General features: G+C 37.0%; 1 protein-coding gene across 1 annotated transcript; it reads right to left on the reverse strand.

The window, feature by feature from the left end:
• Window positions 1-2,299: 2,299 nt before the first annotated feature.
• On the reverse strand, window positions 2,300-4,035 carry LOC101316036 (serine/arginine-rich splicing factor 6-like). Its single transcript, XM_019923299.3, is given in 3 exon segments — window positions 2,300-2,899; window positions 3,117-3,817; window positions 3,820-4,035. Coding segments are annotated over 3 exon segments (1,062 nt in total). The 3' UTR covers window positions 2,300-2,754.
• Between the last annotated feature and the right edge of the window lie 11,701 nt (window positions 4,036-15,736).

Below are 15,736 nucleotides of genomic sequence, written 5' to 3' on the forward strand. Positions count from 1 at the left end.
AATACAATTCTGATTCTTAGGTATGTAATCTTGTAAAGTTTCAAACGTATTACAGGGAAAACTCCGAACAAACCTACAACTGTTAGATGTCTATATCTAAATTTTCACCACGAGCAGCTTTGTGTATCTTTTTTTCTCTCAGTGAACATTTTATTGAAGTAATACAGCACAAAGCAGGTTAACAAAGTGGGAGAAAGAAGATACCAAGAGAAAAGATGGTAACAACACAGGAGTGGAACCTTAAGTCACAGGAGCAGGAAGGACTTGAACTGGCCATAAAGGCATTATGGCATGTCAACACGCTATCACGTAAAAGAAAGGGGGATCCAGTTATCATTCACTTCTAGTTTGCCCTCCACCAGCTTAATACTCCATCTAGCCATAGACGAACATGTGGCAAGTTGTAGAGATGCAGATTCTACTTAAAAGTTAGCAAAGAACTAAACATTTCATTGGTCAAGTGGGCCAGTGTTATAAATACAGTGGTTTAGCACGTCCAATGATGTAGGTCCACAGGTGTGGGATAGGAACTAGAATTTTAATAAGTTGGCCTTTGCTGCTAAATTCTTATGGGTGCAGACATTTACCTATACAATTACCCACGGGGGGCGGGAGGGGCAGCTAACAATGCAAACAAACCTGCCTATTACCACGTGATGGAATATCGACACAAGAAAGCCCAGTTGAAGGATGCTGCATACTTTTAGAAAGCCTAATTTCACACTGTAGTATTCCCCTCCTTCATTTTAAAAGGCTGTGGTTTTAAAAGTTTTTGTTCTTTGCCTGAAAACAAGAGAACTTTGGTCAAAGCCAATTCTTGAAAGTAACTTGTCCTTAAACATGATTTGAAAGGCAGTGGAGGTTTGTTTCCTCATGTAAGTGTCCTAACTTTTGTTCTTTCAAACAGGCAAAACAATGAACTATAATTACAGATACCAGTTTCTTCTCTCAAAATCTGAAGTTTATATTGAAAAAAAAACCATATTTCCTATGAACATCTAAAAATATATATATCTAAAGCATTAAAGAAAATAAGGTCTTAGAAGAAGCATCAACCTTTTGGGGCACTATGTTCCTAAGATCAGGCTCTAAGATTTCATAACAGGAAGCCCAGAAATTATTAGAACAAGTCTTTTCACATGAGCAAACACTCCCAGTTACAGTATCGTTTTGGCATCTGGATCTTTGACTCAACGTTTTCCATGCAGTCTCAATTTTACTAGGCTTGCCTTCTGGTATCTGAACCTACAAACCAACTCTAGATTATGATGCATTCTAGGCACACCTGCAGCACAATGAGTGGTACCCACCACACCCTAACGCTACCCAGCCCTTAACACCTTATATAGAGTGACAGCTCCCAGGAAGATGTTAACGCTGAGTCAAATAACTTACATCTTGATTTCAGACTAAGATTAATGAGTGCTTTAAATGAAATTACCTTATTTAAAGAATCTGGAGAAAGAGATATATATATATAAGGTAATTCATTTCTCAAACTGCAATCTCAACTAACTAGGCTTAACGGATGTATGGACTAATTGGTAACCCAGTAACTCCTACAAATTTGCAGTATTATAAAATTTGGTTCCCACAGTATTCATTACCCTTCATGATGAAGTACAAAAGTTTAGGGTTAACCTGTTTAAATATTTTCCAAGCCAACCACATAAAGTACAAGGATGATCTAACCAATTATCACAGAACCCCACTAACTAAAGGGGACTGATTGTTAGGTGGAATTTTAATTTAATCAGTAACTGATTTATCAAGCGATCTGTTTTAACTGTCTGTTAAGGATCTTTCAGTAGAAAATGCAATATTTGCTTTTCCATTTTGAATAACACACCAAATTTCTGATCAAAGAAATTTTTACATAACAAACATTAGAGACCACGGAAACTTATTCTAACGAAACACTAATTACAACGACCACTTCCAGAAAGTGGGATTACCAGGCTAGATAAGATCCCAAGTAATAGGAACTATTTTTTGAAGAGTTCAATCAATTTAAGTTTGAAAACGGTTTCATTATTTTAAAAATCTATTAATTTAGGCAAAATTGTATAACAGATTGACTATAAAATCTTTTATTTTTAACTTAACCTGTTTAAGGGGCCAATATGACTTTGGTAAATTTGAATAACAGGACAAAATAATGTTATCCAAATTGAATAATTTATTGCTGGTCTGAGACTTGCCTTGTTTTACACTTAAGTAGAATTTACATTATTTCCACAGATAGCAGATAATCAATATTTAAAGGAATTTAAGAGTGACCTATTCAATAAGGCAATCATCTTGGTAGCAAACTTTTATTGAAATCTTACATAACTCAAGCTTTATAAAAAGCCAACATAATTGGAAATTGGGTTCTCCCTCTAAAGCCCTAAGTGTTCAAAGCTTGAAACGGTTAATTTAAAATTAAGCAAACAAATGTAACAATGACAGAAACCGCTGCAGCAGATCCTGCTGAAATACTTAAAAAAAAAAAAAAAACTAAATTAGCTTAATCTTTACAAAAGTTATTTTAGCTCAAAAGCTATAAAATCAAAGTTATCTTAATTCTACAGAGGGAGAGGATATTTGACCTCATCTTTTTCATCAAATTTGGCTACAAATCCAATTTTTGTATGCCCCCTTTTTCGGGAGATTCTTCTTGCAGAAGAGGCCCAGTACAAACGTGGAAGAGTAACTGCCTAAGCAAGTAGGAAAGTGTTCTGTAATAGTGTGCAAAGAATGCAGAGTTGTGGGTTAATTTCTGGAGCTCAATCTGGATCGTGACCTTGACTTTGAATGAGATCTAGAACGGGATCTTGAAGCTCTTTTTGGTGGAGGGGACACAGAACGGGCCTTTGGGGGTGGTGCAAGTAGGGGTGAATTGGAATGAGACCGGCTCCTTGATCTAGTTTTTTTTTTTTTTTTTGCAGTACGCGGGCCTCTCACTGTTGTGGCCTCTCCCGTTGCGGAGCACAGGCTCCGGACGCGCAGGCTCAGCGGCCATGGCTCACGGGCCCAGCCGCTCCGTGGCATGTGGGATCTTCCCGGACTGGGGCATGAACCCGCGTCCCCTGCATCGGCAGGCGGACTCTCAACCACTGCGCCACCAGGGAAGCCCTGATCTAGGTTTTGACTTTATATCACCTTCCCCATTTTCTTTGGGGGAAAGAGATGGAGAACGAGACCTGCTTCGAAACTTCTCATATTCATCCTTCGATCTGCTCCGAAAGCGCAAACGGGAGCCTCGATCAGACTTAGGTTTAGATTTGCTTTTTGATCTAGATTTCCTGCCTTTTGAACGAGAACGTGATCGACCTTTGCTCCGAGACCTGGACCGGGAGCAACTTTTTGAGATACTTCGAGATCTACTGCGGCTGCTCCTACGACTTCTACTTCGTGACCTTCTTCTAGTCCGTGACCTTGATCTGCTTCCAGAATAAGACCGCCTGTGGTGTTCGTGGTTTATCTTCTTTAGTCTAATATTTCTCCCATTGATTTCCGTACCGTCCAGCTTATCCAAAGCACGCTTCATGTCCGAGTAGGAGCGAAACTCACTGACGCCTTCATTTATGCGTTCTTCGTGATCATCCGCATAGGTTACTTCACCTGCTCGTCTCATGAAATCCTTTAAATCTCGCCAACTGCAAAGACTAGAAAAGTGTTCTACAATAAGCCTGAATTCTGCGCGTACAGGTGGTCCAGATTCACTTCTGCCAGAGGTTCTCCGACTGCCGTATCCGCCTCCACTACTGCGGCTTCCGTAGCTGCAGCCTCCATGCTCGCGGCGCGGCCCCCAGCATGCTCCACAATCACGTGCTCCACAATCACGTGCTCCACAATCACGTGCTCACCGCAGAGCTCCCTGCCGTTCAGCCCATACACGGCATCGCCGGTGTCGCCACGGTCTTCGAACTCCACAAAAACATACCCCTTTTTAAGGTCTATTTCGAGAAGGCGGCCATAGCCACTGAAAAAGCGCTGGATATCCTTCTCCCGGATGTTGTAGCTCGGGCGTCCTATGTGGACACGTGGCATCTCCATGGCGGGCGAGGGGCCCGAGGGTCGGCTGTCGAATGGCAGACCGCAGAGGCAGAAGCCGCGGGGCAGGGGTGGGGACGGCGAGAACCCGGACACGCACCTCCCACCGCAGCGGTGGCCGGGTCCAGCCGCACGATCAGCTTTGTGTATTTTTGACTTTTCACTTTCTTTGTTGCCTTGTGGCTCTCAGCACCGCACACTGTCGGTCAATTTAAAACCTGTAAGTGCATCTGAGAGTAAATTGGACATAAATGAATAATCAAGAAACTGCACATGTTCCTTTGGAGACATTTTAGTTTTTCTGCAAGTTACAGTTGGCACAAATTGTGTTCACTGCAAAAGAGAAGGGAATGAATGTTTGACGGAAAGGAATTACCTGTTCACTTGTTAACTTTTCGTAGAGTTCAACCATATTAAGGAAAACACTTATTTCTTACTCACTGTATTCTTAACACATAACATAGTATCTGACACAGAATAGGTACGTAATAAATATTTTTAGCGGTTTTTAAGTAAAGGAGCAAAGAAAAGCTTAGGTTTTATGTGAAAAGATATAAAAGAGAGATCAAAAACCATGTGTGTATATTTGGTTGGATAAGCTGAAAATCCCCAGTATCCAGCTTTGTTTTGAAAAAAAAAAAGAAGAAGTAGTCCAAGTTCTGTTTTTGTTTGTTTTTGTTTGGTGATTGGAAACAAAGGCAATATATTAAGGAGTGAAATAATAAACACACCAATTTCTTAAAGTTAAAATAGCCCCAAGAATATGGAAACAAATCAAGTGGACTTCAAGCATCATTTTTTCCCTTTCATCTGAACACTTTGTTGAATTGCAGAGAAATAGAAAGTCACAGAGGGGGAAGGTCGGAAGGTATGAAGAAACCAAATTTTAAACTGAGTTAAAAGAAGAACTATAATTAGCCACAAATTAAGGAAAACTACTGACTTGAACATTCCAGATTAGAAATAGTTGACATCAAAGGATGTAGATCAACTAGTAAGAGTGTTTATTTTCAAACAGAAGATCAGGGAAGAGCAATTTTGAAATAAGGTAGAAATGAACAACCACGAGAAGAGAGAGAAAAGGTCGAATTTAGGTGCTTTCATCCATATCACTGTCTTAGGAAAAAAATGCAAAATAATAACACCACCTCTGACTTGTGTGTGTGTCTGAGACTGAGGGCTGATCTGTGCTGTCATTAGTCAGCTGTTGCTATGGAAAACCACTGAGGAAAAGAGAAAAAAGGAAGGTTAATAGTGCATCCCAATATTCATTTATCTGCCCCCTGGGTTTTCTCAGTAATAAGCAAAAGAAAATTTTAAAATATTCCCTTCCTGAAGGAGAATACAGTCCATATGTCAATCTGACGGTAAAGAAACTGAGTTGGAGGTAAGATTTCAAGGAAAATTGACACTCAGAAGAACTGTATGGAGGGTTACAGAAAAAGAAAAAAGACTTAAAAGAATAAAATGACTTTCCAAAGGCATCAACAAAAATCATCTATGATTTTTTCAATAATAGAGATTAAAAGGCCAATGATAGCATCTTTTCAACAGTGTATTTATTTAATATCTTAATTTCTAACATTGTACAAATAACATTTTCCAAATGAATATTTGTTGGGATAATGAGGAACATCTTGACACACTAATGAAACGCAATTACTAGGCTTTTCTGCAGACCCAGCTGAATGAAGAACGATTCTTAGCTGCTCTGTGAATTTTACCAGTTTATTCTCAGTCTGGGATTGCATCTTATGCAAAGCTGAAGGTTGAGGAGGTGAGGAGAGGTTCAGGTGAGCCCAAGGCTACAGGGGAGAGTCTTAACTGTGACTGAGTGCCTGTAAAACTTGGCTCCAACCTGATCAAACTTCTAGACGTAACTCCCAGTTTATAGAAAATACAGGAAATAGAGAAACATGTTAGATGATACCATGAAGATGGAATGATCAAACTCTAGAGTGTGGGGAATAACAGGAAAAAGGACACAAATTTGTCAACAAATAAATTGAAATTAAAAAAAAGAGAAAAGAAAACTAATAAACTAAAAGAGACTGTGACATACCAAAAAACTGCAATGAGAAAACCGTGTTAAATACTAATTCAAATAAATCAATTCTAATAAAACATTTATGAGACATCTGGTGAAATTTGAACACTAAGTATTTGATTACCTTAAGACATGATTGTTAATATTTTTAGGAATGTTAATGATATTATGTTTCAAAAAGTTTTTACATTCTGAAATTTTTAAGGATGGAATGATATGTCTGGGAATTGTTTCAACATTACCTGAGGTGGAGCTAAAGTGGGTTTGATTACAGATGAAATAAGGTTGGCGCAGTTTGATAGTTGTTTAAGCTGGGTAATGCGAACATGGAGTTTATTACACTAACCTCTCTCTCCTTTTTTTACATCTTTCAAATTTAAAAAAATGAAAACATCAGTGAGAGCTATAAAGGTGAAATTAAATAACAAATTCACTCCATGACATAAAATTATATTAAAACATTTGAACCTTTTTTAATTTTTCTAGTTTTCCCATTTTAAATTATGCAAAATAACTTGACCATTTGTCACTTCATTTTAAGGGAGGCAAAGTTTGAGAATGGAAAACTGGAGAGTTGTGCAATCAGAGTTCAAAGAGAAGTTAAAATCATGGAGTTTGCCTTCCCACCATGTGTTTTAAATTTCTATTAATATAAAATTCGTATTTCTTATCATGGCTTAGAAGGAGTTCTGATCTACCTCTAGTTACTGCACAAGTTGCCAGAAAAATTGATCTTCCCTGATCATCCTTTCTAACTCCTTTGTCAGGCTTTATTTTTCCTCCTAGCACTTATCCCTAAATTAAATTATGTGTGTGTATTTCTTTTTTTTTTAATTTTTTTAATACCTTATTGTTTCCTTTTAAAATTTTTATTTATTTATTTTTGGCTGTGTTGGGTCTTTGCTGCTGTGCACGGGCTTTCTCTAGCTGTGGCGAATAGAAACCACTCTTCGTTGCGGTGCACGGGCCTCTCATTGCAGTGGCTTCTCTTGTTGTGGAGCACGGGCTCTAGGCACACAGGCTTCAGCAGTTGTAGCACGCAGGCTCAGTAGTTGTGGTTCACGGGCTCAGCCGCTCCGTGGCATGTAGGATCTTCCCGGACCAGGGCTTGAACCCGTGTCTCCTGCATTGGCAGGCGGATTCCCAACCACTGTGCCACCAGGGAAGCCCTGTGTGTGTATTTCTGTTCATTGGTTTCCTTATTCTCTCTCTAGAATGTAACATTCATGATGACAGTATTTTGCTTTGTTCATGACTAACCCTAGCATTTAGAACAAGGGTTAGCCCATATTAGGCACTGAATAAATACTTGCTGCAAATGAATTCTGAAATCCAAACACATGTATTTATGACAGATAGTTACCTGGGCTTTGTTAGAATTATTTTTGTGATAGGGAGCTCACAACTTCATGGAGCATGCATTCCATTGCTGGACAGCAGCCATTGTTGGAAAGTGTTGCTTCCTGTATTAGGCTGAATGTTTCTTCTACTTTTCACTCACTGCTCTTAATTCTCCCTTCAGGTGCTGTATGAACATTGCTACCATCTGTATTGAATAAGGATGAGCTCCTTACCTCAGTGAACATTTGGCCAAAGGTGTCCTCTTGCTTGGAGTGCATACTAGTGTTTATTTGGGACCCAGAAACAGTTATCACTCAAAGTCAAGCTGCCATTCTGGAGTGCTGCCAGAACCAGGTCTGGTGTCCATTGAATCTCTTTCACTTTCTCTCTCTCTCTCTCTCTCTCTCTCTCTCTCTGTTTCCACTGCATCAGGGGTGGGTAAAATTTTTCTGCAAACCCTTGGAACAGAAGGGGTATGATTGAATCTCATTTCCCAGAGAGTAGAGGTCTCCACCCTTGAAAGTCATATGTTTAACAGAACGAGCCCTAAGATGACACCACTTTGGCCCACTTCTTTTTTTTTTTTGAGAAAAGCTACCCTTACTACAAAGGCAACTTCCCTTCTAAGGATAAAATGGTGACTTTCTGATACCAATCTCATTAGGGACAGAAATAAAACAAAACAAAAACCCAGCTCACCATATGGACTTCGTATATGACTTCAATATGGGCCTTAACAGAAAAACTATAGCTTGTTCATATATACATTGCCTTATACCCACTCTATAAAATAAAAGGGCCATTTGTCTCCATGGGTGAAGAATCCAGACAGGACTAAGATGACTGGGATTAGAAATATGCCACTAACTTACTATGTTAGTAAAATCAGAGCAATGTAATAAACAGGAATTCCTAAAGAGGGTTCATATCAACAATACATTTTAGAAAAAAAAATATTGACATGTTTGCTTTCTAATACACTGTCAGAGTATTTGGAACTTTCCAGAATGTGTGGAGGAATGATATCCCATCAAGTTTTCTGAGTGGTGGAAGAATAGATTTGCTTCGCCAACCTGTTACATAAGAAAAACATATGTCAACCCAAGGGTACTCTGAGATTACTGCATTTGTACTAAAATAAATAGATGAATGATGATTTGAATATTTCTAAAGCACAGATATACATGTTTCACCTACCTAGCTGATGTTTCTAAAAAGAAATCTCCTAACAGTTTTTTATGAATAAAGCAAATTTTCATTGTCACACGAATGAGAAAGAAAGAAACAAAAAACAGAATTCTGAAGAGCTCCAAATTGTTTCAGGAAATGTATTATGTATTTAATTTATTTTTTCCATAATATTGATACTTCAAAATAGATACACAATCTCTATTTTACAAATAAGGGAACCTCAATTAAGAAATGCAAACTGCCAATGGTCTCATAATTAATGGTAAATTTAGGTTTGAACCTATTTCTAATTAGTTCCATTATAATATGTTGCCACATTAGTGCATTTAGGGAATATTAAAGATGAGCATTTTAGGGATAATACATTCATGGTTTTAAGAGAATCAGAAGTAACTAAAATTAACAGTGACAAATGTGTGTGTGAGCATATGTATCTTACTTTTATGAACTGAAATCCACACAGTACTTTAAATCTGTAGGAACTTTAGCTCTCTACTATGACTGGATAATAACACAACTTTTCTATTTCTGATGTCATCCTTCACTCTAGATAAGTGAAACACACATGTGCATGAAGAAAAAGACATCCCAGGGAGTGTTCATTACACAACCTTTTGTAAATTGTTCTTTATGGTATGTTTTATGCTACTGAAGGATTGAAACATATATGTGGCCACAACTTTGAATTCCTATTAAGAAGAAAGATTAGAGAGGTTCTCTTCTAAAACTGAGAGGGCTCTGGAGAAGGATGGTAAAGTGACATACTCTAGACACAGACTAGAATTCTGTTTCCTCCACATACTAGGTATGTGACATTGGTGAGTAAATAAACTAAGGAGCCATTTCTCATTTTGTAAAATATGGATAATAATAGTGCATGTCTCATAGGGTAATTATAAGGATTACATAAATTGATGTAAGCAAACAACTGAAAATAGTGCCTGGCATGTATTAAACACTACTTAAATGTTAGTTGCTATTATTACTATTATGCTCTTTTACGGCTGGATTCAAAGAAGAGTTTATTCTAATAGAATGAAGAGACTCTGTAAAGGGAACTTCTGTCTTCCAGTTTCTGCAAGTGTTAAATTTAACATTTTCTGTCTCCAAACACTAGACTCTTCTTTGAAAATCATCAGGTAACACATTTATTTTATTAATATTTTTTATAAAAAACTCATAAAAGCTATCTCGTAAAGCATCAAGAGTTATGTGGCTAGGGTAATATTTTAAACTTACAAACTTTAATTCAATTTTATAAATAAACGCACACTGATTGTGTTATTTGTATTTAGATTTCCCAGACATCTAAGAAGTATTATCTTTTTTTGTTTTGTTGTTTTTTTTTTTTGCGGTACGCGGGCCTCTCACTGCCGTGGCCTCTCCCGTCGCGGAGCAACAGGCTCCGGCCGCGCAGGCTCAGCGGCCATGGCCCACGGGCACAGCCGCCCCGCGGCATGTGGGACCCTCCCGGACCGGGGCATGAACCCGCGTCCCCCGCATCGGCAGGCGGACCCCCAACCACTGAGCCACCAGGGAAGCTCTAAAAAGTATTATCTTCATGGTACTTAAAACAGGATTATGTTTCCATGAAATAATTCTCTCTTCTGATGTAAAACACTTAAGTCTGCTTAATTTATGCACTTTACACAATTTTTATTTATGTTGATTTGTAATTATTTGCTAATTTATTAAATAGGAAATGTCATGTGAACACATAATCCAAGATTTAGTCCAAAGCAAAGAATCCACATTATTATTTTTTTAATTAATATTTGCTTGACATCAAAGACTCAAATTGAAAATTCATATACTTTAGAGATGTTCGCAAACCTTAATATCATGACTTTTATTATAATGTTTCTGACTAATATTACCAAAACTTAAAATAGATATCCAATTCCTTACTTTTAGGTAATATTGTAAACTACCACCATGTTTAGTTTTACATCAATTCCTCATTCAATCATTCATTCACTCACTTGTTCATTAATCACTGATCAAACCTTCTCAAACAGCAAGGAGTATTCCAAATTCTCAAGCTTTTTGTAGAACAAGTAACATTTCATATTTAACTGTTTTCAGATAGCCAGTGTATTTTAATTTAGGGGTTTGTAAAGTAATATCATAAATACCAACTTATCTGATAAAATTAGGGTAAGAACATGCATAAAATAATTATAAATTAAGAACATTTTATTAAATGCGCTAATGGAGTTTCAAAGTATGGCAGGAATAGTGACTGATAGAAAAAATTACAGTGAAGAGGATTGGGGAAGCCTTCATGAAGAAAAACTGCATTTGAGTTTACCTTTGAATAACTGGGACAGAGTTTTAGTTGCTAGAGAACAGATGAAACAGCACAAATTAAGATTCAAAGGCAAGTAAGTACAAGCTGTATTGAAGAATGATGTAATGCAGTGCAGCTGGCACATAGATGCCACTTGGGCACAGCACAGTATGAGACTAGAATATTAGAACTAAGTCAGTCTGGGAAAGGGTGTGTGTGCCATGCTGTAGAATACATAGAGTTTCCCTTCGGTAAGCAAGCGGAAGTCAGCAAAGGCTTTTGAACCATACAGAGACCCTTGGCAGAGCCCAGTTTTAGCAAGATGACAGCCATGGTGGTGAGGGATGGATGTGCTCACATGCACGGGGGTCAGTATCGCTATCCAGTCTATTACCGCTCCTTTATCGGCACTTTTCAAAAAGGAATTTCTGTTTCTGTGACTTACTATGATATCCCCCACAAATCACCTACAAATGTATAAGTATATAAAGTGTAAATATTCACTTACATCCATTGGGCAGAAAACAACTTTTTTTGATCTTTTATTGATGACATGTTGTAATGGATTCTTAAGGTTGCGGTGATAAAATATCACAAATACGGTGGCTCAGAACAACAGAAATTTATTCTCTCCCACTTCTGGAGGCTAGATGTATGAAATCAAGGTGGTAGCAGGGCCATGCTTTTTCTGAAGGCTCCAGGGGAGGATTCTTCCTTGCCTTTTTCTACCTTATGGTGGTTGCTGGTAAACTTTGGCATTCATTGGTTTGTAGATGCAACTCCAATCTCTGTCTCTGTCATCACATGGTGTTCTCCTTTCTGTCTGTTTCTTCTCCTCTTCTTATAAGGACACCAGCTATATTGAATTTAGGGTCCATCCTACTCCAGCATGACCTCATCTTAACTTGATTACATCCTTAAAGACTCTATTTCCAAATAAGGTCACATTTACAGGCATCAGGGCTTAGAACTTGAACATATCCTTTTGGGGGACACAATTCAACTCATACCACATATAGATAAGATTTTAAAATGTGATATTCAGACACTTCTGTAGTGAAAAATGCTAAACTATCTCTAAGAGCCTTGCACAAGTTACATATTACTGAGAAGTGATTGGTAGGTGCCGTGGCCATGGAACCCCAGCACCTCGCTGAGGAAAGAGCAGATGATTTTTATCTGATTTTTCCAGAAAAATCTAACTCATGTGCTGTATTTTGCTGAAAGATCAAGTCACCAGTTGTGTTTTATTTATTAATTGATTTAAATATCAGATTGCGTAAGGCAGTTAGTTATAATCTAGGAAAGGATCATTACTTTTATCAAAGTGAATTCTCGATTCTTTCATCATACTGTTTTTCAGATGATTCTTGTCTCCAATTTCCTCTTTCCCTACTTCTGAATCATCATTTATCCTGTTTCTCCATTTCTGCCCATTTTCCACATACAAAGATAAAGCTAGGTGTCAACTGCAAACATAAAAATATATGTGTGGTTTCCCGTCTTCCAAGTTAATGAAGAAATGAGGAGCAATACTACTCCTACTGCCCTGAAATAAAGGCTACCATCAATAGCCATGTTAGGAGCTAAGCCTGCACTAACCAAACTGTTTCCACAATTTAAACAGTATTTTCTAAACTTACTGATGAACATTTAGTGAAGAAAATAATCAGAAGTGATGATAAAGTATGCCTACCAAATTTCAATCTACCAGAACTATCTCTTTCAACTGAGAGTGGTTTGGTCTGATGGGTGTCATAGTTCTTCAGAATCATTAGGTGCTGCCCATTGCTTTCTGCCTCATAGTGTCTCTCCTTCTCTCTGTCTCTCTCACATTCTAAACTAATTCTTATTTATGTCTCTTATCAAGTCAAAATTTATTTTTCTGCCACAGAATAGTGCACTCCAACAAGTGCACAACTGTATAGCGAACATCGTAAATACTATAAAATATTGTTTTGCACATTGTTTAAAAGTGTTCTCATTGGCCAGACACTGTAAAGCAAAATGTTTGTGCTATGCATATTTCATTACTTACTGTTCTATCCATAATTTAAATCACTGTCATTTGTCAGATTAGTAGATAGAGAGAGAGAATGATATGAAAAAACAACTACTCTGTTTATGCATCATGGCAAATCATAATCATTCATTTTTTTTGCAAGAAACAGTAAATTTGAGCTTAACTCCGGTTATAGACATTAATGATTTTCATGATGTCTTTGAATACAAAAGAAGAAAGTAACAAAAACTCATTGTGTTAAGTGAATTATTTAAAAGCTAGAATTTTTAAGGAGACTGTTAGAGAATGTATTGAAATCAATCATCTATATTTCACAGGTGAAGTCTGCCATTTTTCAATGGTTGGTTTAATTCATTTTGTTGTCCTTATTTAGAAGTCCTATATACCGTTCAAATATTTTGTTTTTCCCTGCACATAGAATCTGCTGTCTTGTTCCAATCATCACAATACTTCTATTTTGGAAATATATAAAGCATATCCCCAGTTCTTGCCTAAGTAAAATGTCAATTCTGGACATTAGCTTTTATTTTATTTATACAGGTAGAGCACTTTTACATTTGTCATAGTAAATAAGTTTAAACCAATAAGCTTAAAATAGTCCTAATTCAGTAGTGCATAGGGAATTTAGACTTCAGTGGGGAAAAAAAGGTGTATTCAGCACATGTTGCCATAAATTTGTTCAGGTGGAACAGGATTGGGTGACATAATAGTCAAGCAGCAGGCATGGTGTGACAGCTTATAGACAGACAATGAAATGGAACTTTGAAGAGAGGAGCAGCTGTATTATGCTGTATTCTTCAATTAAAGCTATTAAGGCAGAAGGAAATCATCTTCACTTGTACCTTCATGATTCTGGGCTGTCTCTCTGCATTGTCCTAATAAAGCCTGATGTACTATATATTTCATCATGACAAAACATAATTGATGTCATCAACATTTAAAAATTATCACTGTATAATATATGCTTTTGAGAAACACTGTATTATTGTAAATGTTCAAACTCTTATTTTGAATTATATTGAAGATCATGACAGTATATTTTAAAAATGTTCTCAGTGGCAAATGAGTCATTTTGAAGACTACCTTTCTAATTAATTTCACAAGAGTTGAAGTTTCTTTTTAATCTCTTCCAGAAATTATAAAAATAATAGCTTCTCCCTTGGAGTTATGAAAGGTAAAAGCCACAATAAGTCAAGCAAATGTACATCACTCAGAAGCCATTTCTATCTTTATGAAAATTATAGTGTAAAAATGATGGGGGTAAATGTGATAGACACTTTCACCCCCCTGAGCATACATGTCTCCACGTTGCTCTTTTGTGCCCTGTCAACATAAAATATTAGAAAAATTATAGCCTTATGTTTAATTCAGAGATTTGAGCTTTTATAATTAAACATTTTCCATTCATGAAGAGGAATATTGTTTAGGATAAAGAAAAAAATAGAGAGAGAGGCAATGAATTCTGGAAAGACCTTGGTTCAAATTCTGGCCCTGTCACTTATCAGCTGAGTGATTTGAATTAAAATGAAAAGATTGTCAGTGTTAGACTTGGGGCTATTTTTTCACTACTGTCTCATGGGCCAAAAACAGTGCCTAGCACACAATGACACTTAATACTACCTGTTGAATAGAAGAATGACTGAATGAAAGCTCTTGGAAGAAATTTAGCATGGTATTTGTAAACTCCTTGGTATTATATCCTTTCTGACTTTGACTCTTCACAGCTCCTTCACTTTCCACAATAACAGGTTGGGATAATATAATCTACTGAAATTTATCCATATTGTAATATTTGGGTTCAATTATTACATGTAGCAGAGTCCTTCATTCCCTCTTAAAAAGACAAACTAAGAGTAACCATATTTTTCTAAAATGTAATGCAAAATAAACAATCCTTCACAAATTTTGAAAGAACTTGAAGAGAAATAGTTCGCATGTATCTTTCCAGAATAAACTTAGCTTTCAAATTGATAACATCTAGTGTAAAATAAAGAAACGAAAAAATTCTGATACACAGAAGTAGAACGAGCAACTTACAAATAGGTGTGATAATAACTTTTTTTTTATATTCATTTCTAGCCTTTCTGATATTTTGCAGGATAAGTTATGGGTCCCATGACAAATATGCTTTCCAATCCTCCCTATGGTGTCCAGCCAGGCCTGCTAGAGTTATGACACAGACTGGAAGCTGGTGTTTATAGAACAAGTCAGGGGATGATTCATAGCTCCTAAAAAACAGCAATTTCTTTTAAGTAAAGCTATCCTGGACAGCTACCATTTTATTATAATATCATACTGTTTTTATTCTTTCCTTGTTCAAAATTAAAGAGAAAGATATCAAACAATTTTGAACTATGTAATCACCATATGAAAATGTCCAACTCCCAACTTTATCTTCCCAGAACTGACTTCAATAAAATAAAAACTACCTTTTATCTCATAGATTTTTGAATCATGCACAGAGCTTGCCGATCTGTCACTCTCTCACACAAAACTAATGTGACTGCCGTTGTGAAGAACATAGCTAACACGGTCCCCCCATCTCCCTTGGCTGCCAAGGAATTTACACTTTACAGGAAAGCAGGGACCTCGGTGCTGACTTTGTTTTTGCAGGGCCCCTTCCCATATGGCTCTTGGGTAATCAGACACTTCATGAATCACCTCACAGCTGTCCTTATATAGCCATATAATTCTATCTTTTCCTGCAAAATTAACCATTTCTACTGTTTTCTCATCCTCTGGTTTTAAAAATAATTTTTTTCCTCAGTGTGTTGGTGTTTGACTCTCTTTTCTGGATTAAAGGAAA

This window comes from Tursiops truncatus, chromosome 4, assembly GCF_011762595.2.
Source record: "Tursiops truncatus isolate mTurTru1 chromosome 4, mTurTru1.mat.Y, whole genome shotgun sequence".
NCBI lineage: Eukaryota > Metazoa > Chordata > Mammalia > Artiodactyla > Delphinidae > Tursiops > Tursiops truncatus.